Consider the following 26,896-nt stretch of genomic DNA (forward strand, 5'->3'; position numbering starts at 1 on the left):
AGTTAGTGACATAGTTTGCCAGATGACACTTATTGATATCTGTCATAAGCATTCATTAATGGCTATGATAATGCCACGTCATAATTATGAATGGTCTTATAGCAGTCTTATGACGCCACATTAAATAATGTGTTACATATCAACCTAAATAAATCAACAGATAAGCCGCACTGGACTATAAGCCACAGGTTTCAAAATGAGGGAAAAAAGTAGCATCTTATAGTCTGAAAATTACATTAATAATGATTTTGTTCAAAACACTAAGACTAAGAAGCAAATTAAAAAGGGCTGGCAAAAAATTAAAAAAAAAAAACACTGTAATGAAGTATAATTAGCACTGTATCACAGAAGAAGCAAACCTACCCTTGTATGACGTGGCCGTTTCTTGGGTTTCTGTACATTGCTGAGGACCTGAGAGCCCATCTTTTTAGCGTACCACACAGTAATGAACATAGTGGCTCAGTGCTGAGATCTTAATGTTGCTTTAGTTAACGCCTACTTATCTACAGCATAGATCAAGTACTACAGAGCGCTGGACAGAAAATGCGCCTCAATAGTGAGCACGGCCCAATTAGTCTTCCTCTTCCTTCCTGTCTCACAAGTGTATCGACCTCATCTCCATCCCCCAAAACAACAGCTTGAGCTTCACAAATTCCACCTCCCTAATATGACTCGGTATTATCCGCGTCCTATTCGTCCTGTCTTAAGAAGTCACCCATCCAGAGTAAAAAAATAAATAAAAAAAGGGAAATAATCCCTGACGTCCTCCATCATCCATATCAGCGGGCTGCGAAAGCACCGTCATTCTGCTGTTGGTCTGTGCTCGGTGAAAAATGCAGGCAATGTTTTCTGCCGCTATATTGTACTTTACCCCACCCTCCCGTGGCGCTGAGGCAAAGACAAGCAAGCAGGGAATTTTGATGGCAATTACTTGGCTGTCTTTCCATATAATTGTCATGGTGCTGATGCAAGAGGGGGAGCAATTATGCTACGGTTGGACTTGGAAGGACAAGTAGCTCAAATTGGCCTAAACATCACAAGCAGGCCTGGAAGGGCTAGTTTGACACAGAGTCAGAAACAATAGAGGAAGGTCTAACTATTACTAGTATGCAGGCTCTCTTTATAGTGGTTCGGAAATGAATCACTGTTAGAATATAGTTCAGTTGTATTTGACTTTTAGTTTGAAAACATTTGTGTTTAAACCTTTAACAACAGTATTTTTAGTATAGTTGTTTAATTCAGTTTAACTTATTTGATCCCAAAAACATATAAATACGTCCTGTTTTTAATTGCTTCAGTGTCCCAAAAACGTATTTATATGTCTTTTGTGTTTTTTTTTTTTTTTTTTTTTTGACAAGAGGCATCTATAGGTTCCGATCTATCTAAAATATAATGCACAAAGCTCAAAACCCATTTTAAAGCGATAAAACTGGCCACTGGAGGTCATTAGCGCATTTGGTAAGAACTCATCTCGGGCCAAGAAAGGAAGTGAAGAAAAATAGTCAGGAAATGGAAGTTGGAGGGATCTTGTGAAGACGCGTGAGACTTAGGGTTGTTCCGATCATGTTTTTTTGCTCCCGATCCGATGGTTTTAGCTTGAGTATCTGCCCATCCCGATATTTTCCGATACGATTGCTTTTTTTTGCTCAGGATTCAATTCCAATCATTCCCGATAATTTTTCCCGATCATATACATTTTGGCAATGCATTAAGAAAAAAATGAATAAAACTCGGACGAATATATACATTCAACATACAGTACATAAGTACTGTATTTGTTTATTATGACAATAAATTCTCAAGATGGCATTTACATTATTAACATTCTTTCTGTGAGAGGGATCCACGGATAGAAAGACTTGTGACTTTGTATATTGTGACTAAATATTGCCATCTAGTGTATTTGTTGAGCTTTCAGTAAATGATACTGTAGCCATGGCCAAATGCATGATGGGAAGTAGAACCATGACTGTGCGTAGTGCTACCAATTGATATATCTTCTCCGTGTTGGGAAATAACATAAGGTGTTAAGAATAAGATCAATTGCTACCTTGCTTCCCCACATTGCTTCCCATGATATTTCTAATCGTAGGGAGAGGGATTGTAAGGCTTTGCCAATTAAAAAAAGGCTCCAAAGGCTGCCAAAATTCATTCTACTCATTTTACGCTGCCTTTTATCTCTCTATATAGGTAAAACGGCGCCATTACAGATTGAGCGCGACAATGCGTGAGTGGGTCGTGCAACGCATGCATTAATTGCGTTAAATACTTTAACGTGATACATTTTTTAAAAAATTAATTACTGCCGTTACCGGGATAAATTTGATAACCCTACCTTAAACCTAAACTAAAGACTCTGAAATAGTGTAACATATTATGTCTGTAACGTTAAATACAATTAGAAAACGATTTAATGAAAATATATGCAGTATATTAAAAAAAGGCATGGCCGATATTTTTTTGCCAATTCCGACACTGTGAAAATGACGTGATCGGACCCGATCGATCGGCATAGTGAGAATTTGAGAAAAATGTGGAGAACGATCGGGAAAAAAAAGAAAACGACACTGGAGAAGTGTTTTGAAAAGAAAATCAAACGATTGTCAAAGAAGGATTAAAAAAAAATCTAGCTTGATGAGACAGACGGGTGACGTCCACAACAGCGTCAGATTCCACACGCGTTCTGCGGAGCTCACGTTGCGTTACTCCTTAGCCCGAGATTGAAACCAACGATGAAGATGATGAAAAAAGGGAGACCGATCTTGATCCGGTCTCATCAGATTAGCCACGGGAGCAGCCGAGAGCCTTCGCGATGTTATGTGTGCAAATAGTTCAACAGTTCAATTGTTTAGTTATGTGTAAATAAATTGTTGTTTTGCGATCAAAAGCTCTATTTGTCTTGTTGTTTATCTTATTTTGTAAAAGAAAAACATTATTCAGATGTTTGTGATGTAACTAAAGCAAAAAATAGCTGTGTATAAGTCAAAGTGATGTTTGAAATGTATGCTTTCACAAAAAGCTCAATTTCTCCGTTTTTTCATCAGAAATTGGAAAATTGCTCAAACCAAGCTATTTTCTAATGCTGATTTCTAAAGAATGGAAAAAGATAACTTTTTTTCTGCTGAAAGAAGAGAGTCTAATCTTTCTTTTGGTGGGTTCCATGTTCATATAGCAATAGAACAGAATTTTCTGTGGGCCTTGCAAAATCAGTCAAAATCCAGGAAAACGGCCAAGAGCGAAGGGCCTTGAAAATGGCTGGGAGTGACAACTTACACTCAGGAGCGACTCGTGTGAAATTAATAACACATTATTATACCATTAAGATAAAGCTGCAACAACGAATCGATTAAGTCGAATAAATAAATTAGTTGCCAAAGAATTTGATGATCAATGCAGCTATGAACAGTCCTGTTTGGGTCTTTGTTTGTGTGTAAATATGAGGCTGAGTGCCCGTGCCAGTGATTATAGCAAGAGAGAGAGAGAGTTCACTGCTAGTCTGCTACATTCAGGTTGGGTTGCTGAATCAATAACTTTATGAAGTGTCGAGAGTGAAGGCTGATTTATGCTTCTACGTAGTGGTGACGGCAGACCTATCCCGTTAACGCACACCCGATTTACGACCCTACGCCGTAGCCTGACGTGCACCTCCCAAAAATCCTGACTATGCGTCACCTCAATGCGCGCTAGGTGAACGTCGAAGGACTATGATTGGTCCGCTCAGAACGTTGATTCCGGTTCAGCGCAACAATACAGCTGTTTTCAAACATTCGCAAACGTCAGATAGACAGACATGACGACATGTATGTTTGCTACTTTCCCCAAAAAATTACTGCGAACCGGCTTTCTGGTTGCCGGTTGTAGTATATGGACTACGTGTCCCATGATCACCTTGGGCTCACGCAGCCAATGGCATGTGACTTGAGGGGATCAAATGTAGCACATCTTGGTTGCTATTTGATGATATAGTGGGAATTACGGGAATGTTGTCGGAGCATTCAAAAAGTTAACATACGCCGCAAAAGTCACGTCTGTTCATTCCTGACCCCTGATATAACAGCTTAGAGTCTCCTTTCAACACAAACTGTAAATTGTCATACAAGAGAGAGTGCTTTGAAATTGGATTTGGATTGTATTTATGAATAACTGTTTGATAAAGAAAATTAATACATTACAGTCTGCCTCCTCCTTATTCAATTTTGTTGTTATGTTTGTTTAAAGAAAATAAATGAGTCATTGACACAATTTACATCAGCGCTTTGCCCACAAGAAAAAAAAATGTCAATCAGCAGCACTTTTTTTAAATTTGAATGAACAGGACTTTTGTCTGATTTGTGTACTGAGAATATGTTTTTATGTTTAATACCCAAAATCTTTATTAAAAACTTTCATGTACTAAAATCAGTACAGTTGTGGACTACAATTAAGTCAGGAAGCTGTCATAAAATATTATTTTTGAAGGAAATAGTCATCCATTTTGTCTTCATTGTGACTTAAAAATGCCTAAAACCACTTCAAGTTAAATTGTTAAGGTAATTGAAAAAAGTGCTATTCATCCGATTAATCGTTAAATTAATCAGTTATAAAAATCGTTAGTTGCAGCCTAACATTTATACACACACATATATATATTATATATTTATTTCTATATGCCGGAAAACACAGACAAAACTGAAAAAGCAGTTTCTGCTCTTGCACTCCTCTTTAAAAGAAACTGCTTTATTTTAAGCCAAAACAACTGTTGTGTTTGATAGAACAATATGTATATATGCTGGCATAGCAGATTCATGCCACATTAGGGCCCCAAACTATTTTTAATTTGCCCGTTTTACCCTGGAAACCCCCGTTTACAGACGTCGCGCAACCGTTTTTGTCTCAACCTAGCCATTAAAACAAGGTAGATAATTATATTCATTATTCAAAATGTCTGTCATTTTTAGCTTAGAATCATTAATTGATGTCTAATATTTTGTTTAAAAAACAAAACAACTTAAAAAATTATTCACTCGCATATTTTAAACTTCTAAACCAATTACTTCACAATGAAAAAAATGGCGTCTGTAAAAAAGTCACGGATATCCACATCATAACTATCGCTAAAGTGCATTTTTTTTGTTACTGTCACATTTTCCACGATATGTTAGATGATAAATAATCGATCCAAACAAAGAAAAATTGGAAAAAGAAAAAAAAAAAAAACGTTCAAAAGGGTAAATATATGAAAAAGAAAATCTCGACCACTCCTTGATGTCTGCGATTTCTGCATCGCGACCATTGTTATATTACCATGTTTCATCCATAAAATCTAAAAAAAATCCAGCTGTGGCCATCCACAGCTGTGTCTTGACACTCAGTGATACATGCGACATGGAGTTTTTGGATCGAAACAAGTACGCGATAATATCTCGTTAAAGTCATGGCGTCTGTAATTCTGCTCTCGCGTGCCCTCACCTCTGTATAGAGTTTTGCTGTTTAAAAAAACTTAAAAAAAGCCCTCCTGTTAAAAAAATGTCTCCCCCAGAAAATTGAGATTTTAAGCTTTCCAATGATGTATCACACATGTATATCGGACAATGTTGAAATTTGGCCAAATTGGGGGTCTCAGAGCGGAACTTCAACTCACCTGAGTTTTTTCCGCCATATATAATGTACACTGCAAATATACATTATCGGCTACCTAATAATATCGGCCTTAAATGATATCGGATAATAATGACATTGGTTTTTCATTAGCGGTTTTGGGCCGATGAGGCCTTCAAAGGGAATGTAGAAGCCTTTGTATATGGGCTGGTCACAGCTTAGCAAAGCAGTTATGCTTATTAAAAGTATCCAAACTAAGATGCTTGGGATTTGTTATGTGAGCATTATAATTATTAGCATCCAGTGGGGAATCACAATACAATTAGCCATAAGATGTTACGTTCACGACCGCATATATCGGTATCGGTTTGATATCAGTATCGAATTTTTGGAGTTGGACAATATCGGGATATCTGTTATAGGTTAAATAAAAAATCATTATCGGACAACTCTAATATATATATCATCGGAGTTGTAGTTGTTTAACAGTGACACCGAGGATGAAGATTTTATTGGCTTTTGTGATTTGAGCTTGTTATACTGTAGTTATCTGAACAACTGCAATGTTATGTTACCATACCAGGCACGTTCTTAGTTCGTTGTATATGCGTCATGTAACGTTAGCATACTTTACACTTATTCAGCCTGTTGTCCTGTATTCTGTTTTTATTTTATATTGCCTTTCCATATGACATGTCTGTTCTTGGTGTTGAACCTGTTGTTGGTGTTGAATTTTATGAAATAAATTTCTCCCCCAAAATGCGACTTATACTAGTACTCCGGTGCGACTTATAATCAGAAAAATACGGTAATCATATTCCCACACGCATACAGTTGATAAACCCATTGATCACGCTTATATAAGGATATGCGGAAGGACAAGCTGTCAGACGACATTCTCACTCTGTTAGAGAAAACTCCATCTTACCCTTCCAATTATGTCACCTTTCTAAGTGTGAACCCTCTCTATCTGTCTTCTGTCATTCATACAGCATAAGCAGCTCTCGCCTCCTCCTTCTGCATGCATAGTTACGCCCTTCCCTTCCCAGCGGACCTGGACTTCTGCCGCACAGTAATTACACTGAAGCTGCAGGGACATCTTTAAACATTTATTAAAGAAAAGTAAGGAGGATGAGGAAAATGAAGATAGACAGCAGATACAGGCCTGACAAAAGTGCAGAGCAGAGAGGAGGTGGTATAACCTTAATCTCTTGGGGAAAGGCTATAGAAACCAGGAATTAAAGATGTATTTCAAACACATCTGTAAGGTGTTGACAGTCTTTGAGGATGATTTGCATGAAAAACAAAAGAGTTTTTTTTTTGTTTGAGCTCAATTGATTCACATCCCTTTCCATTAGAAAAGACTGAGTGTAAGATAAAAGTGGTTTGCTGGTTTTCTCCATGCAGGTTTGAGACTAATACGCAGTTATGAGTTAATATTAGTGCAGCAAAGATTAATCGAATAACTCGAGTATTCGATTAGAAAAAAATATTCAAATTAAATTGTAATGCTCCGAGTATTCGTTTAATTAAAGTGGTGTTGTAATGGTTTATTTTGAAAGTGTTTGCATTTAGTTTTATTGATTGGGGTGGATAAACTGCCCTCTGGTCTGCCTCATTTCACATGGCTAAATCCAACTGCTCCCTGTTAAGACCAAAGTAAGCTAAGTTTTTGTTTGAGCTAATGTTTTTTATGCATTCATAATTTAGTTTTTAGGCAAATTTAGTCGTTTTTTGTGGGGATATGTGTCTGAACCATATTTTAAGAGCATTGTAAAAAAAAAAAAAAAAAAAAAAAAGTTAGCATTTTATAGCATTTAAGCTAGCGGACTTTTGCAATGTAAGTTAGCCAATTGTTCTTTTGTTGTACATAGATCTTCATCTTTTATTTTAATACCGTTTGAGGCTCAGCTCAGATATTTTAATTTTTCATGTTCCTTATCCGATTACTTGATGATTCAAACTAACTAGTTCATCGATTAGTCGACTACTAAAATAATCGATAGCTGCAGCCCTAGTTAATATACACACTCAGTATCCTGTTAAATTTAGTTTACCTTTACAATCTAAGAGGAAGCAACCAAGAAAGAGGACAGGAAAGACTAGGGTATGACAGGGCAGGGCAATATTAATCGTGTTTGTAGGGTAGTCAGCTATTCATATTTTTTTCCTTCTACCATCACCATCAAACTATAGTAATTTTCGCAATATAAGGCACACCTGACTATAAGCCACTAGTACTACCCACCAAATTTGACAAAAGAACGGCATTTGTTCATAGATAAGCCGCACTGGACTGTAAGCTGCAGCTGTCCTCACTGTATTATGAGATATTTACACCAAAAGATATGAACCGGTAACACTTGATAAATGTCATAAGATCCAATAAACCACCATGAAGCTTTGAACCAATTGGCTGCAAAGCTTCATTGCTTCAAGAAGCTTCATTTGGCCATCACTGTTGTCTCGGGGGAGACAGTAACCCTCTGCTGCCACCTGCTGTCAACACTGTTGTCATCCAACATGCCTCCTAGCATGCATTGCAGTGCTACAGATGCAAATAACAAATAAAAAAATCATGTTCTGTGCTAATAATTTCTTCAGTTACTGTTCTAGTTGTTTCATTATTACTAGTTATGGAATTTGGTAACACTATACTCGACAGTGGCGCCATAAGAATGTCATTAGACAATCATAATTATATATGACACTGCCATGAGCATTAATGAATGCTAATGACAGATGCCACTTGGTGTCATCCGGCAAAAGATTTCCCTCTTTGATGTATGTAAAGGATCCGAGCTGGACGTAAATCGAGTTAGTGACATAATTTGCCAGATGACACTTAATGACATCTGTCATAAGCATTCATTAATGGCCATGATAATGTCATGTCATAATTATGACGGTCTTATAGCAGTCTTATGACGCCGCTGTCAAATAATGTGTTACCTATTAACCCAAATTAATTAAAAAAAAAAAAAAAAAAAAAAAAAAAAAGACGCACTGGACTACAAAACGCAGCTATCATCACTGTATTATGGGATATTTACACCGAAAGATATAAACCAGTAACACTATACACACACTATAAATGTCATAAGCCACCATGAAGCTTTGAACCATTTGTCTGCAAAGATTCATTGCTTCAAGAAGCTTCATTTGGCCATCACTGTTCTCTTGGAGGAGACAGTAAACCTCTGCTGCGACCTGCTGTCATCGCTGTTGTTGTCCAACATGCCTCCTAGCATGCATTGCAGCGCTACAGATAAATAGCAAATCAAAATTCATGTTCTGTGCTAATAATTTCTTCAGTTAGTGTTGTAGTTGTTTCATTAATTGCTAGTTATGGAATTTGGTAACACTTTATATGACTGTCATAAGACCATCATAATTATGACATGACACTGCCATGAGCATTAATGAATGCTAATGACAGATGTCACATGGTGTCCCTTTTGAATGGATGTAAAAGATCCGAGCTGGACATAAATGGCATTAGTGACATAACTTGCTGGATGACACTTAATGACATCTGTCATAGGCAGTCATTTATGGTCATCATAATCTCATGTCATAATTATGATGGTCTTATAGCAGTCTTATGACACTGCTGTCAAATAATATGTTACCTATTAAGCCAAATAAATTGACAAATAAGCCGCACTGGACTACAAGCCACAGGATTAAAAATGACGGAAAAAAGTAGCGGGTTATAGTCCGAAAATTACGGAAGTTGTTCGTTCAACTAATCATTTGCACTACCAAACTTCCATCCAATCAAATTATGGAACAATGCACTCTCAACTTGAACACTGACCCTTATGACTGCGATTAAAGCATCTTTTGAAGCGAAACCAGATGTTTTCCGGATTCTACATATCAGTCAGTGATCTCCTCCTACTTAATTGGCCAGGGTTTTGCAGTGTTCACCAACAGCCTCCTACCTGTAAATCAATGTGGCCTGGAGTGCTAGCGAGCCCCCCGCCATTAATGTAATAAAGCGACAGACTGACGAGACCACCTACACATTGACCACACGAGTACTACACCAGCTGCAATGGTGCCCACGCACATACTGCAGTGCATCACCGAGGCAGTGCAAACGATTGTGAGAAAAATAGAAGTAAGCATGTGTGAAATACATAACATTCATTTATAATTGTGTAATGCTCAGTGCTGTTTAGTTCAGCCTTGAAATGCATGACTTTTTTTTCGTTAGCAGGTGAGGCGAGCATTTCATGGAGCTTGAGATTAATGCCACCTCTCTGATTATGACAAAAGTTTATTAACAGGTCATAATAATGATCTATTCAAGGTCAGGAAAAACCAATTTGCACGGTCATACACTGACACCTAAGGGTTAAAGTGTGATTTGCAATGACGATTAAGGCTATCTTTCTAAATTGCAGGCCAGTATGCTGTGAAAAGTGATACCTTGGGGATCATTAACAGGAATTTCCAGGTTTGCTTATGCCAAGTTACCCATGGAACACATTGAAATCACAATACTAGACACATTGTTGTATTAATCAAAACCATGTCTATCATAGCTTAATATAAATTTAGACCTGAAAAGCTTCTGATTCAAATGAAAAGGTTATTCACATGCACATGCACTTTTTTTTTTCTAAATGAATGAATGACCAAGTATGGGCGCTGCGGCACAACCAGCAAAAAGATGACCTCATTCTTGTGACAGACAAATGGCTTGGAATGATGGACGATTATCTCATTTTAATCTGTAAGACCAGACCGAAGAAAATGACAGGAAATGGGGTACACGAGCGTTTCCGGACGGTGATGAGTGATGATGGCAACTTTCAAGCTTTCCGTACAGGCACAGGTTAGTGCGCTTACCAGTGTGGAAACAGCAGAGGTGTACATTGGAGTGTGACCTGTAGACATCAACACTGGCTGCAAAACAAAAAACGGGAGAGGGTAATTGTGCAGGACATGCAGGCCGGCCCGGGGGGAGAGAACAAAGGCTTGTTTTATGTTTTAATTTATCAGAGCGGATGCTGACAGCTTCACGTCGCATTGAGCTCTCAGCAGAAAATGTTGGAAAGCAGGTCACCAGAGCCCATACAAGAACCCAGATGAGCTATTATAAATATTGATGAAGGCTATAATTATGAAATATTACATCATTCCCGAGTTCCTTTCTCAGACCACGCCCATTTCAAGCTGAAAAAAAAAAACTGTAGTTCATGAAAGCTCCTGAAGTTATTGTCATTTATCTATTATTAGTGGGCTACAGTGTTGTTTTTGGCAGCCCTATTAATTTTCCTCTTAGTCTTCGTCTTTTGGACGATAATACTTATTTGTCTCAGTCATATTTTAGTCATCTTAAAATGTGTTTGTCTACGTCTACTTCGTCGACAAAAACGCAAGACTAATGTTGTGTAGGTTTGGCCTACGTTTACTAAAAATGTTGTAGTCTAAAATAAATAAATAAATAAATTAAAAACATTAAAAAAAGGTAAATGGTGTTATACTTGTATAGCGCTTTTCCACCTTTCAAGTAGGGATGGGCGGATCGATACCAAAATATCGATATTTCGATCCAGCGCGTTAAATTTTAGGTATCGATCCCCAAGCAAAAGTAGCGATATCTGGAATTAATATATTATATTTTCTTTGTCAATTTTTGGGTATATTTTTGTGCACACTTTTTGTACTACTTTTCCCTTTCGCATTCCACACGCACGTAAGCAGTGCACATACATAAGCAGTGCACCGGCGTGTGCTCCCGCCCCCATTCACGTCCCTATCCTGTGTCAAACAGCATGCTTTTCCTCCGCCCCTCTCACGCCTAATTTCTTACTTAACCATATTATTATTTCTTATTCATTTATTACTATTTCTTGTGAATTTATGTTTCATATTTTTATTTTTTCATGTAATGTTTTTCCATATTTTTTTTATGTTACAAACAATGAAATGCTTGATTTCTTATGTTTTGTTGCTACTTATTTTTATTTTGTTAAAGGTCTTTTTCAATTATTTCAAGATGTTATTTATCTATTTATTTTACTTTTTATTTTTATTTTTTTGTTTCACCCATTTCAAAATCTGTTTGAAAATTGTGTTAGTAAAATGAAATTCAAAAACGGCATGTGACTATTGATTATTGGATTTGTTTTTAGTGATCTAACATTTGAGGGCGGTAACATGCTACTATTAGTTCGTTCTTTAATTAGATCAAAAATATTTAATTCAGGTAGATTAAAATTTGATCAAATACAACGTGTAGCAGGGAAATGTTCTGTGCATATGAATTTAAGGGGCATGGTTAAAGAGTGAGACTGACTAATCAGAGTTTGTTGTTGATGGATTGGTTTGTGAGTTTGAGGGAAACTGCTTTGCTAGTTATTAAAAGCAGCAGTTTTCCATTGCAAAGCATATTTGACACAAAGAGACTTAATAGTTTTTTGAGTGCTTGATGTAGTTGTACATTAGATATCATCAGAATGGCTGAGAACACTGCAGGGTTGTTTTATATATACATATTAGGGCTGCAGCTATCGAATATTTTAGTAATCGAGTAATCGACTGAAAATTCTATCGATTAATCGAGTAATCGGATAAAACATTTTTATTTTTTTTTTAGGTAAAGAGCAATTATACATAAAGATGAGAAAACAAGACATTTCATGTAATATTGAACCATTTTCAGTCAATCAATGTCTTTATTTTCGATGTACATTGTTGAAAAGAGCCAACAATTGCATCTCAAATGTGACTAAAAAAAAAGACTAATTCACTACTTTCACTCCCAAAACTTTTAGATCTTATATAAAAAACACCAACATATATATATATATATATATATATATATATATATATATATATATATATATATTATATATATATATATTTCTTACCTAAAAATGTCATTACGCTTGATAACACACATGACTTGATAGTTAGGTGTTTTTCCTACGTGTTTCAATTGAATTTCCACTTGTGTCAAGCTATAAGTTCTAGTTAAGTTTTAAGTTAGTCCAAACTGTAAGTCCTGATAGGATTTTTGAGTTTTTGCAGTGTTCAAAATAAATGCAGTGCTGTATTGTAGTGCTGACATCTTGGCCAATTACAGACCTATCTCTAATCTACCCTTTCTCTCCAAAGTCCTTGAAAGAGTGGTAGTTAAACAACTCTGTCAGCACCTACAGGACAATAGTTTATTTGAAGATTTCCAGTCTGGCTTTGGAGCTCATCATAGCACTGAAACTGCATTAGTCAAAGTAACTAACGACTTGTTACTAGCCGCTGACGATGGATTAGTCTCGATCCTGGTTCTGTTGGACCTTAGTGCAGCCTTTGACACAATCGACCATAATATCTTATTGCAGAGACTAGAATGTGACATAGGCATTAGAGGAGAAGCCCTCTGCTGGTTTAAATCATTTATCTAATAGGTACTAGTTTGTCAATATAAACCAGAAATCATCACCGTACTCTAGAGTCAGTTATGGTGTGCCGCAAGTGTCGGTCCTAGGGCCCATCTTGTTTACGCTGTATATGCTTCCTTTAGGCAATATCATCAGAAAACATAGCATTAACTTTCATTGTTACGCTGATGACACACAACTGTATTTATCAATTAAACCTGAACAGATCAATAAATAAATAAAGGGTTAGGACTATTTCGAATGAACATTGACAGACGAGCACATATTGTAGCATCTACAAGGACAATCCCAACTTGCAGGAAAACAGTACCGTAATTTTCAGACTTTAAGTCGCAGGTTTTTTTTCATAGTTTGGCGGAGGGTGCGTCTTATACTCTGGAGCAACTTATGTGTGATTATTTACGGTCGGGTCGGGCCGACTTCTCTCTTGCTTTTTTAAATAAATATATATTCATATATTTATTCTAAAACGATGTATGGATGTCAAATAAAATAAATAATTTGGATAAAACAGAGAAGGCGCTGTGCAGGCCTGCGCACGTGAACGCAGTGGCCTCGCTCTCTTTTCAATCTTCCCCTCCCGCGCGCATCCTGGTATTTCCTTTGTGGAGCAGCTATAGGAGTGAAAAACAAACTAAAGACAGGGCGGTAGGAGTGGGATATGGAAAGGATTCAATTGATTCATTGATTGATAAAGGTGCTATAGCTTTATTTCGTTGTGTAAATGCATTTATAATGATCATAAAAATAGTAGACTATTAAAACATTAAGAAAACTTGCGGGGTTTTTTTACTGCCAACTCGAGGAGATTAAAATAAATGTCAAATCCACTATGCGCCTGTTAGAACGGACACGCAAATAGAAAAGATATAAATGTTTATTGAATATCCATCTTACAGTCTCGCGGGAGAATTAGTTACAAAAGACAGGCTTTAATTTGTTATCATTATGCATTTACAGTATGTACCGGCATTATCACAAACGTGATTACACAAAACGCAACCACGCATCGCATCCCCGCATTTCCTTCTTCTCCTGAGTCCTCACAAATAAAACATAAAATTTCGTTTTTTTTCGGGCTTGTGCCTACAAATAAAACATATAATTTCGGGTTTTTTCAGGCTCGGGCAAGCAAATCAAGGTAATTGATCAGACTCGGGCTGCGTCGGGCTTTAATACCCGCGGCCGGTCGGCGTCTTGTAATGTTAGCATACCGTACACCTATTCAGCCTGTTGTTGTCTATTGTATTTTAAATTGCCTTTAGACGACATGTCTGGTCTTGGTGCTGGATTCTATCAAATAAATTTCCCCCCAAAAATGTGACTTATACTCCGGTGCGACTTATATATGTTTTTTCCTTTTCATTGTGCATTTTTTGGCTGGTGCGACTTATACTGAGGTGCGACGTATAGTCCAAAAAATACGGTACATTATTTTAAATTAATTATACTCAGCTGAATGCCATGTTAAAAAAATAAAAAAGTTGTCCGAGAGTTTAAGAGGACGCTCGTCGTTAGCATTATCCTAATGCTAACGCGAATCCTATGCTAACGCTACGAGTTACATTTAGCATGTGATGATCACTCAGCACAGAACTTTGAAGGCGAAAGCAACATTGTATATTCTCTCTGGCCAAGATATGGAAATAAATCTTGCCGTGTGTGCAAGCTGAAGTGAAGTGCATTACTGAAGTGGGGGGATATGCAGTACGTCACGGCAGAACCTGAAACTATGATGCAGGCTAACTACACATAAAATGTCACACATTGTGAACATTTGACGGAAACTATTGCGCATTTTCGTCTCGTTCTCGTCTCGTGAGACGAAAACTGGCATTTGTATCGTTGTTTCAGTCTTCCAAGACATGTTTTAGCTCGTAATCGTCTCGTCATCGTCATGAAAAAACGAAAACATTAACGAAAATAATGAACAAAAACAACACTGGTGGGCTACATTGGAACATTTTTTCAAATCCTCTTAAAGTGAATTCAGAAATCCCTTTCTTATTATTTTAATTACTGAAAATGTGCAGATTGGAAAAAAAATGCAGTAGTGAACCTTTGAGATTATAGCAACATATTTTCACCGAATCAGTATCGAATAGGAGTGTGAAAAAATAGCGAAATGGTGAGATACAGTGATACTTTGCATCCCAAAAGTTTTATCGATATGCTCCTGCCAAGAATAGATATATTGGTTTAAAAAGCGGTCACCGTTTAAAAAAAAGGAACCAACAAGTTGCTATCAAAATAGACTGGGAGGAATATTCATTCGATACAAGAGTATTCGCAGCCAGTTTTTCCGATTTTCGCATTTACAGGTCACTTTCTGTTCATTTGAGGGCATTTACAGATCACTTCCTGTTGACTTTCAGTCATTGCCTATTCATTTGGGGAGATTCCTGGGTCACTTCCTGTTCTGCAGCCCAAAAATCAACAGAAAGCAACTTAGAAATGCCACAAAATCAACATTAACTGACCCAGAAATACCCCAAAATCAAGAGGAAGTAACTGAAAATCAACAGCAAATCAGCTGAAATGCCCCGAAATAGAACTCATTGGTTGCCATTGATTGACATCGATGTCCAATCCGTTTGAAGTGGGAGGGAAGAACAATCGTTCATTCGCTGCCATCCCTCCCGCTTCAAACGGACTGGATGTCTACTACTGATAAACTTAATTCAATTCACATTAGAAAGGTGAAAAGAGCTTGTTTTTCCCGTTTATTACTTGTATCATGAAATATTTTATAATTATTATCGATAATTGTTGTATCGCCATATTATGAGATCGTTATCATGAGCCATGTATCGCAAATCGTATCGTGAGCTACACAGAAGATCCCACCTCTAGTAATGAACGTATATTTGACTTATTACACCTGGTAAAAGAGAGCATAATTATCGACAATCGCATGTATAGTAGATAGATGATTATCTTGTACGTGTACATACAGTACATCTGATGCAAGGGCGTAGGTTTGCATGGGGATGGTAAGGGACATAACACTAGTAACTTTTCAGGATGCTCAAATTATCCCCACCAACTTTTAAGCAACCTTATTTGCATTATAATGACTTCAGTTATATAGGTCATTTAGATTGTCTTCCTATATGTTGTAAGGATAGAATTGATTCTACCATTATTAAGTGAATTACAGTACTTTCATTATGTTCAGACTTACACTGACCACTTTTCACTCGTTGAATGTGCCAGTCCATTTTCCCCCCCTCAAACGCACGTTTGATTGGCTGATGACTTGAACCCCCCCACACATGCATTCACAGCCCAACAGAAATACAGCATACCGCCCCCCCTCCCTTTCAAAAACAAGGGATATTAGTTTTTTTTCTGCCAGCAGTAGCCACTGTAAGTAATGTAAAAAGACGTCAATGTTGTGGAGGTGGGGAACATGCCACGAATTTTGCTACTGCTAAAGTGCCTCAAGTCGATTTTACTCATGAGATTTCTTGAAATAAGAAAACCAGCTATCTGAAAATAAGCTTAACAGACTTATTTTAAGCAAAACGTTTGTATATTTAATCTTAAAAGAAAAATTTATTCATCAGAAATGTTCTTAAATTAAAAAATATTGTTCAAAACATTGTTTGAAAGATTTTTTTTCTTGAGTTAGGTGAAAAATTACCAACTTTCAGATGTATGGGCTCAATACGAACAAATAGTAATATTTACTTAAAGGAAGTGGAAGAATCTGACGCATTAATCTGTTAACTAGACTTTATCCCTCAAAAAAAGATGGCGAAAATTATTTGACTGGATTTAACAAAAATGATCAGATTACGACGTTAAAAATTTACAGTGTGAAAATTAGTATAGGTCAATACAGATTTATTTTTGCATTAATCAATTAGCCAATAAATTAATTAGGTTCATATTGGTGAGAAATGTAGCCCTGACCCCCATTCACCAAATATGTTTGGTTTTATTAATGTCACGTCCCCAAAAAAAAAGTGTACATGCAGGTTATGCTGTTATTTCGTCCCTACCAACATTGAGAACAAACATACGCCTTTGATCTGATGTGATCTCAGAAATGGAACTACAATTTAAAAAAAAAAAAAAAAACTCTTAATCTCAGTTTCACTGTCAAACTTTAGTGCAGGAGACATATCAGGTTCAACTTAATTAAAGGGATAAGGCACTGCTAAATTATTTACTACCTATAGTTTCCATTAAAAGCCCAAATCCTAAATCAACAACTTTTTTGCTGGCTTCTCAAAATTGTCAACTTCCTTTTCTTTGGGCTCTCCGGCATGACGTTATTGCTTCCTGCTGACCACACACAAATACAGTGTCGCAAACATGAATTTAACTCTCTTCCTATTTTAGTTTATTATTTTGTCATGCCATCTGTTTAATATCTAATGCTGCTTACATTGTATGAAGTAGCAATTACCAACCAGTATTTTGGGACGAGATCATTTTTGTATTATAAAGTGCAGTGTTGGGAAAGTTGATTTTCTATATGAACTAGTTCAAACTTCAGTTCACAAATTTTAAAACGAACTGTTCAGTTCATAGTTCATAATTCAAAATTTTAAACTAAACTTCATGGTTAAAAAAAAAAAGAATTGTTGTAGTTCTTTAATCATTTATTTATTTATTCTAACTTGTGTTGTTCTTTCTTCTCCCCAATAACTGCTGAAAGCTATTATTGAGTCGATATTAGAACCACAGACAGCAATTGTTTTATGCACTTATGCACTGAAATTGTGTCAGATTCATCCTAATATTTAATTTAAAATCTGCTTCGGTACAGACCTGTTCGTAAAACTCACAGTGGTATGAAAAAGTATCTGAACCTTTGGAATTTCTCACATTCTGCATAAAATCACCATCAAATGTGATCTTTGTCAAAGTCACACAGATGAAAAAACTGTCTGCTTTAACTAAAAGCACCGAAACATCTATAGGTTTTCATATTTAAATGAGGATAGTATGCCAACAATGACAGAAAGGGGGAAAATAAGTCAGTGAACCATCACATTTTTAATTTGTGGCCCCCCTTTTGGCAGCAATAACTTCAACCAGATGCTTCCTGTAGCTGCAGATCAGTCTGGCACATCGATCAGCACTAATCTTGGCCCGTTCTTCTCTACAAAACTGCTGTAGTTCAGTCAGATTCCAGGGATGTCTGGCATGAATAGCTGTCTTTAGGTCCTGCCACAGCATCTCAATGGGGTTCAAAGTTTGGAATTTGACTTGGCCATTCCAGAACGTGTATTTTGTTCTTCTGAAACCATTCTGAAGTTCATCTACTTTTGTGTTTTGGATCATTGTCTTGTTGCTGCATCCATTCTCTTTTTAGCTTCAACTGTCGGACAGACTACATCAGGTTTTCCTGCAAAACATCCTGATAAACCTTTGAATTCACTCTTCCATTAATGATTGCAAGTTGTCCAGGCCCTGAGGTAGCAAAACAGCACCAAATCATGATACTGCCTCCACCATCCTTCACGATGGGGATGAGGTGTTCATGTTGTTGAGCTGTTCCATTTTTTCTCCACACATGACGTAGTGTGTTACTCCCAAAGAAATCAACTTTGGTTTCATTAGTCCACAAAATATTTTGCCAAAACTTCTGGGGAGTGTCAAAGTGCCTTTTTGCAAATATAAATAAGCAACAATGTTTTTTTTAAGACAGCAGTGGCTTCCTCTGTGGAGTCCTCATATGAACAGCATTCTTGGCCATAGTTTTACATATAGTTGATATGTGCACAGAGATATTTGACTGTGCCAGTGATTTCTGTAAGTCTTTAGCAGATACTCTAGGGTTCTTTTTTACCTCTCTGATTATTCTGTGCTGAACTCTTGGCGTCATCTTCGGTGGACGGGCACTCCTTGGGAGGGAATCGCAGGTCTTCAGAATGAGCCATGATGCACATCAGACAATGCTTCTTATTAAGACAATTCTTACCAGGTGTGTGTTTTATAGTGGGCATGGCAGCTTTATACTACTCATCAGTGACTTAAATTGTTTGGTAAAATTAGTTTAAAATGTTATGGTTCACTTACTTATTTTTCCCCATTCTGTCATTGTTTGCATGCTATGCTCATTAAAATATGAAAACCTATAAATGTTTGGGTGGCTTTAGTTAAAGCAGACACTGTTTTTTTCATCTGTGTGATTTTGACAAAAATTATATCACATTTGATGGTGATTTTATACAGCACTGTGAGAAATTCCAAAAGGTTCAGATACTTTTTTATACCACTGTAAATATTGGTACTGAGCCAGTCTTAAGTTAGATTTTGTATTCCATCAGAAATCGCAACTTTGCGGTTCTGCACATGAGCGCAACGTTACAAACGGCCACGAATGCAGCGATTCCAAAGTAAACACCAAGAACTTTCTGTTTATAAAGGAATTACGTACTTATGGTTGATCATGGACGCACACGAAGGAAAGTTCTATCTCACACGTCTTTTCTGTGCCGTTAGGCATTTATCTACACCGTAATCATGTTGCAAAAGTATGTTTGTGTTGCATCTTGTTTAAATATCATCCAAAGATGCTAAATAAAGTCTAACTGAATGTAAAATAATGTTTTAAAGAATAAAAGCTTCGGGAGCAAAAGCTGCCTTATTTGCTAAAGCAACACAGCTGGTTGGATAGTTTTCCGCTATTAAGTTTTTTTTTTATTTTTTTTTTTTTTAAATTAAATATTGTTTTAAGCCTATAGCTTCACCTGCAGTTTTGTAGGCAAGGCTAATTCAGAAATCATGAATGTGGAATACGGACTACGTGTCCCATGACCACCCTGGTTTCCCCAGCCAATAGAATGAGACTTGGGAAATGGGGGAAATCACTGTTTTGTTATATGATGTCTACTGAGATGTGCGTGAAAGTTACGGTGCATGGGGGAAAAAAAAGAGTTGACATCACATAAACCGCAGTAGTTCTGTATATTCTTTGCTGCACAACACCTTTACTTGACAATGAACGAGGTTCTGAACGTCACTCACAACCGCTAGAATGAGAGCGTTCACAGTAAATTTCATGAGACAAAAATATCATGCGTTCCGATCACGTTCGCCCAAAATATGAACGTGATCGTGAACGATCGTTCATGCACAACACTGATAAATTGTTTAAATACTTTATGTGATGTTTTTCTTTCTGCTGTCGTTTTCTATTGGTAAGTTGATACCTAGGCTCAATAAAGATAGAGATATGCTGGACTAAAGGTACTGCAAAGTAGCTCTTACTCAAGTCCAGTGTAAAACAACACTGCATTTCCCAAGTGGACTCACACATGCAGAGAGAAGGAATCCATTTGTGCTAACACTCACCTTCGGGAGCATTGAATGACTCATGTAATGGTTTCGAAATACTATGTGGCACACACCTCAGAGTTAAAAGATTGAATTAAATAGACTTTGATTATCAGGTAATGGTAGATTCAAGGGAAAAGAGCACGTCTTCTCCCCATGTTCCCATTGTAATGGTGCACTTCTCATCTCTGAATAATTAGTAATTTCAAATCTTGGAGGAGGATCACAACCTCCCTTTAGATTATGGAAATTAAAAAAAACGCCAAGTAACACTGGAAAGGGACATTGTATTTTCTACCCTTTTGCAATGACTTAAATCAGACGAAAACACATTTACCGGTATTTGTTTGTCTCTTTGAGCTTAGTAGTTCATTATGTTTAATGTAGGTGGTAAGCAGGGAGGGTAGAATAGCCAAAAACTGCACTTGAACACTCAGTAACTGGTGAATAAGTCTTGATTTCTTTTTTTTTTTTTTTAATTATTAATTTTAGGGCTGTCAAAAAAATCGCGTTAACGGGCGGTAATTAATTTTTAAAATTAATCACGTTAAAATATTTGACGCAATTAACGCACATGCCCCGCTCAAACAGATTAAAATGACAGCACAGTGAAATGTCATCTTGTTAATTGTGTTTTTTGGAGTTTTGTCGCCCTCTGCTGGCGCTTGGGTGCGACTGATTTTATAGGCTTCAGCACCCATGAGCATTGTGTAAGTAATTATTGATATCAACAATGGCGGGCTACTAGTTTATTTTTTGATTGAAAATTTTACAAATTTTATTAAAACCAAAGCATTAAGAGGGGTTTTAACATAAAATTTCTATAACTTGTACTAACATTTATCTTTTAAGAACTACAAGTCTTTCTATTCATGGATCCCTTTAACAGAATGTTAATAAGTTTAATGCCATCTTGTTGATTTATTGTTATAATAAACAAATACAGTACTTATGTGCTGTATGTTGAATGTATATATCCATCTTGTGTCTTATCTTTCCATTCCAACAATAATTTACAGAAAAATATGGCATATTTTATAGATGGTTTGAATTGCGATTAATTAATTTTTATTTTATTTTTTTGACACCCCTAATTGATTTTTTTTTTTTTTAATTAAGCCTGAAGGTACATTGGTACGTCTACATACAAATTCAATTCGTTCCAGGAACTGATTTGTAAGTCGAAATGGTCGTATGTCGAGAGGGATTTTCCCATAAGAATACATTATAATTCGATTGATTCGTTCCACAGCCCAAAAACCTACGCTAAATCCTTCATAAATACTGCTGGTACTATTACAAATGGCAATTACACATAGAAAAATAAACTATAAATACAAATCAAAATAATAATGATATAATAATAATAATAATAATAATAATACCATAATTTTCGGACTATAAGGCGCACCTAGCTATGTGCCACCACCCACCAAATTTGACACAAAATCAGCATTTGTTTACAGATAATTCACACTGGACTATAAGCCACAGCTGTCCTCGCTGTAGTATGGGATATTTACAACAAAAGATATTAACCGGTAACACTTTATTTGACAGCGGCATCATATGACTGCCATACGACCAAATGAACCACCATGAAGCTTTGAACCAATTGGCTGCAAGCTTCATTGCTTCAAGAAGCTTCATTTGGCCATTATTGCTCCCTTGGGGAGACAGTCAATCTCTGCTGCCACCTGCTGTCATACCTGTTGTTATCTAACATTCTTCCTAGCATGCATTGCAGCGCTACAGATGTAAATAACAATCAAAATTCATGTTCTGTGCTAATTATTCATTCAGCTACTGTTGCAGTTGTTTCATTAATGGCTAATTATGTTATTTGGTAACACTCATTTGACAGTGGTGCGATAAGACTGTTATTAGACAATCATAATTATGACATGACACTGTCATGAACATTAATGAATGCTTATAACATGTCATTTAGTGTCATCGGCAAATTATCTCACTTTTGAATGGATATAAAATATCTGAGCTGGACATAAAGGGAGTTAGACATAATTTGCCAGATTACACTTAATGACATCTGTCATAAGCATTCAGTTATGCCCATAATAGTGCCATGTAATAATTATGATGGTCTTATGACGCTGCTGTCAAAAAAAGTTTTACCTATTAACCCAAGTAAATCAACAAATAAGCTGCACTGGACTATAAACCCCAGGATTCCAAATGAAGGAAAAACTTAGTGGTTTATTGTCCAAAAATTACGGTTATAATGCAACGAATCGCATTCTAATCTGGCGGTTATGATTTGCATGCTGTACCTGAACGCACCGTGTGACTGACGAGAGAGAGAGAGAGAGAGAACTGCACTAGAGTGGGAAGTTTACATTTTTTTTTCATGTTGCTGTTGGCATCGGCTCTGACAGACAGTAGCTGTGTTGTGTTGCACAAGTTCTGAAATAAATGATTCAAAACCTGATGAAGCTGGCAGATTCCGTGCCGATGTTACAATAATATTATTAACTATAATAAATCGGAAATAAAAAAGTTTTTTTTTTTTTTTTTTTGTCACCTAAAGTTATCAAGACTGGCGAACAGAGATCAGAGGAGACCATTTTGTCAAGTCAGTTCGTCTTGTGGGAAAACAATGAAATTGTGACGCTGACATACTGTAAATTGTCGTATTTTGAGCATGTCGTCATATGACAAATGACAAGTCAAATTTTACGTCGGATGTTGAAAAAAATCATACGTGGATGGGATCGTATGTTTAGGTACCAATTTACAATAAATGTGAAAACAATATATTTCAGTTTTCGTAGGCTGATGGAATGCTCTAAATTGTCCGTAAATATGAATGTACATGCGAGTGGTTGTTTGTCTCCTTGTGCCCTATCATTGGCTGGCAACCGATTCAGGATGTACCCGGCCTCCTGCCCATGGTTTGCTGGGATAAGCTGCAGCACCCCCGCGACCTGTGCCAGGTTAAGCGGCTCTGAAAATGAATGAATTTCTTTTCATCCATATTTATTTAAAATCCAAGTGGACTTATAGTAAGCTGAATTACCAACATTTTCAGGCAGACACAATAGACAGCTCAAGACACAGCTGTTCACTTTTTTAGTAAATGGATTTCTCCCATGTTTAACATACAATGAGGAAAATAAGTATTTGAACATCCTGTGATTTGCAAGTTCTCCCACTTGGAAATGATGGGCGGGTTTGAAATTATCATGGTTGGTGATGTCCACTGTGAGAGACAATGTAAAAAAAAAAAATTCCTTGGTTGTTCTGTCTGCTTCAGGTAATTGTCATGTTGGAAGACCCTGTCACGACCCATTTTCAATATTCTAACCGAGATAATAGGGTTATTCCCCAAAATCTCACAATACATGGCCCTGCTCATCTTCTCCTTAATACAGTGCAGTGGTCCAGGCCCATGTGAAGAAAAACACCCCCAAAGCATGATGCTAACACCCCCATGCTTCACAGTAGGGATGGTGTTCATGGGATGGTACTCCTCATTCTTCTTCCTCCAAACACTGTGAGTGAAATTAAGACCAAAAAGTTCAATTTTGATCACATGACTTTCTCACATGACGCCTCTGGATCATCCAAATGGTCAATGGCAAACTTGAAAGAGGCCTGGACATGTATTAAGCAGGGTAACCTTCTGTGCCATGCATGATTTTAAACCATGACATCTTTGGATATTACCAACGGTAACCTTGGAAATGGTGGTCTCAGCTCCTTTCAGGTAATTGACCAGCTCCTCGTGTGAACTTTTTGGCTGATTCTTCACAATTCTTAGGATCATTGGGACCCTACGAGGTATATCTTGCATGGAGCCCCAGTTCAAGGTAGATTGACCTTCATGGTTAGTTTCTTTCATTTTCTATTAATTGCTCCAACGGTGGATCTTATATCACCAAGCTGCTTTTTCCAGCTTTGTAGAGGTCTACAATTCGGTCCGTGGTGTCTTTGGACATCCCTTTGGGGTGTACAGTATGGTGCGGACAGGTGTTGATATGCAGCTACCCGCCTCAAACAGGTCAAAAAGTCAGACTCAAAAGGTCCACCTCTACTCCACTTATTTAGGAGAATAAGTGGAGTGGAGGTGGACTTTTTAAAGGCGACTAACAGGTCTTTGAATTGTAGCTAATAGACAGGTGTTGAAATACTTATTTGCAACAGTATAATACAAATAAATTGTTTAAAAACCATACAGTGTGATTTCTGGATTTTTTTTTTTTTTTTTTTTAGATTGTCCTACTATTAAAATTTCATTTAATCATTTCTAAGTTGGAGAACTTGCAAAATCGCAGGGTGCTCAAATACTTATTTTCCTCACTGTAAATAAGTCACTACCATGTGTGGAGCTGTGCGGTAACTGTGTGGTCATGTGATAGTATGTGTAATAATAATAAATGCAAGTTACAAGTTTACCCTTACCCATCATACATGTCTTTAGAGGAGTTCCCCCTATTTAGGGTACATTTTAAACAATTCTGCAGTGGGATCATTTAACTGCTCACACCTAGTCCGTGCTAACGTACAGATGTGATGCTCATTAAAATAACATTTATCTGATAGGCTACTGTAGTCTGATGCAATGCCTCCACTAATGAGCTACTCCATACAGTTGTGGTACCTCTCATTCCAATGCCCATTTTTTCCACATTTGCCAGTTGACAGCTTTCCCCAAATACCTTGCAGCACCCCGTAGGAGAAAGAGCTCCAACACCAGTGCAGCTCAAAATGAGCAAGACCTGATTTAAATAGTTGGAGCTCAGTCTCTCCTCTCATTAAAAAGTAACACTAATGGACATACACAATCTTCCCCTCTGTGACCTCGCAGTCCCAAGTGACACATGGTGAAGATAAACCCTTCCTGCAGACAGAGGAACGCTTAAAAGCAATTTGTTCAACAACACGAATGGCCATGTGAAATGGATCAATATTAAGTGGGCATAACAGTTTACACTTGCGTCCATTTTGCAAGTGTTGTATATATACGCTGCAACTGAAGTGACAGTGATCATGTTTCCATTGATGCCAGCTTGCTATGGTGTCCAGATGTGTTTGGATTTCAAGACGTGACAGTGTGTCAGATTAATATCACTCGGCACGCCTCTGTCTGTAGATGAAGCCTGAGCGACCGCATTTAGAACTGTGGGGGAAATGCTTGGAGTCGAAATTTCGCACAATTTTGCTGGCGGGCCAAGAACGAAAAGTGTTATTTGGTATGTAGCAAAATTTATTTTGCCATGTGGCATTTTTTTTTTTTTTTTTTTTTTTTTTTTTGGTATATAGCATTTTTGCAGGCCACGCACATCCATGCCATTGACGGCAATGCACGTCCAAATTTTCCATTCATATTAAATGGCAGAAAACGTGTGGCTGTGATTTTTGACCATACACTTAAAATGCCACACGCCAAAATCCATTTTGCCACATACCAAAAATAAAAGCCACATGGCAAACAAAATACCGCATGCCAAAATCCATTTTGCCGCATACCAAAAAAAAGGGAAAAAAAGCCACATGGCAAAATCGATTTTGCCACAGACCAAAAAAATGCCACATGGCAATAAAAAATGCCACATGCCAAAATCCATTTTGCTAACTACCAAAAAAAAGAAGAATGCCACATGGCAAAATCAATTTTGTCACGGACCAATAAAAAAAATTTCCACAAGCCAAAATCCATTTTGCCACATGGCAAATCCATTTTCCCAATGGCAAAAAAAAAAATTGTCACAAGCCAAAATCCATTTTGCTGCATACCAAAAAAAAAAAAGGCCACGTGGCAAAATCCATTTTTCGATATGGCAAAAAAATGCTACATGCCAAAAGCCAATTTTCCACATGGCAAAAAAATTGTCAAAAACCAAAATCCATTTTGCCACATACAAAAAAATGCCACATGGCAAAATCCATTTTTCCACATACAAAAAAAATAAATAAAATGCCACATGGCAAAATCCATTTTTCCACATTGTAAAAAATAATTGCCACAAGACAAAATCCATTTTGCCACACACCAAAAAATGCCACATGGCAAAATCCATTTTTCCACATGGCAAAAAAATGCCACATGGCAAAATCCATTTTTCCACATGGCAAAAGACATTTTTCCACATGGCAAAAAAAATGCCACAAGCCAAAATCCATTTTGCCACATACCCAAAAAATACCACATGGCAAAATCCATTTTCCAAATGGCAAAAAAATTGCCACAAGCCAAAATCCATTTTACCACATACCAAAAAAATGCCATATGGCAAAATCCATTTTTCCACATGGCAAAAAAAGGCCACATGCCAAAAGCCATTTTTCTACATGGCAAAAAAAAAATGCCACATGGCAAAATCCATTTTGCCACATGGCAAAATCCATTCTGCCACATGGCAAAAAAAAAAAAAAATGCCACATGCCAAAAGCCGTTTTGCCACATACCAAATGCCACTTTTCATTCTCGCGGTCTCTCCACTTTCAAAATCGGAGAAGAATATTGTAAAATCATACAGTGATGTGCTGTTCAAAAATCACAGCATCAAATTTGTTGTTTCAGTTGTGCCAGAAGTAATTCGAAACATGATTTTGCACAGATCTTTATCTCCACTGTCTTTAAA

At 37.0% G+C, this 26,896-nt stretch overlaps 1 protein-coding gene across 7 annotated transcripts in view; it reads right to left on the bottom strand.

The window, feature by feature from the left end:
* LOC130906104 (disks large homolog 4) overlaps positions 1 to 26,896 on the bottom strand; it is a 163,394-nt gene that overhangs the window by 46,710 nt on the left and 89,788 nt on the right. For 5 of the 7 annotated variants that reach the window (XM_057820045.1, XM_057820047.1, XM_057820044.1 and 2 more), the window contains exon 3: positions 10,438 to 10,494. The exons of the other annotated variants lie outside the window; for them this stretch is intronic. In XM_057820045.1, the coding sequence (XP_057676028.1) occupies positions 10,438 to 10,494 (57 nt within the window). The remainder of the gene's footprint in view (positions 1 to 10,437; positions 10,495 to 26,896) is intronic. 7 annotated transcript variants of the gene reach the window in all.

Source organism: Corythoichthys intestinalis, chromosome 18 (assembly GCF_030265065.1).
Source record: "Corythoichthys intestinalis isolate RoL2023-P3 chromosome 18, ASM3026506v1, whole genome shotgun sequence".
Lineage (NCBI taxonomy): Eukaryota > Metazoa > Chordata > Actinopteri > Syngnathiformes > Syngnathidae > Corythoichthys > Corythoichthys intestinalis.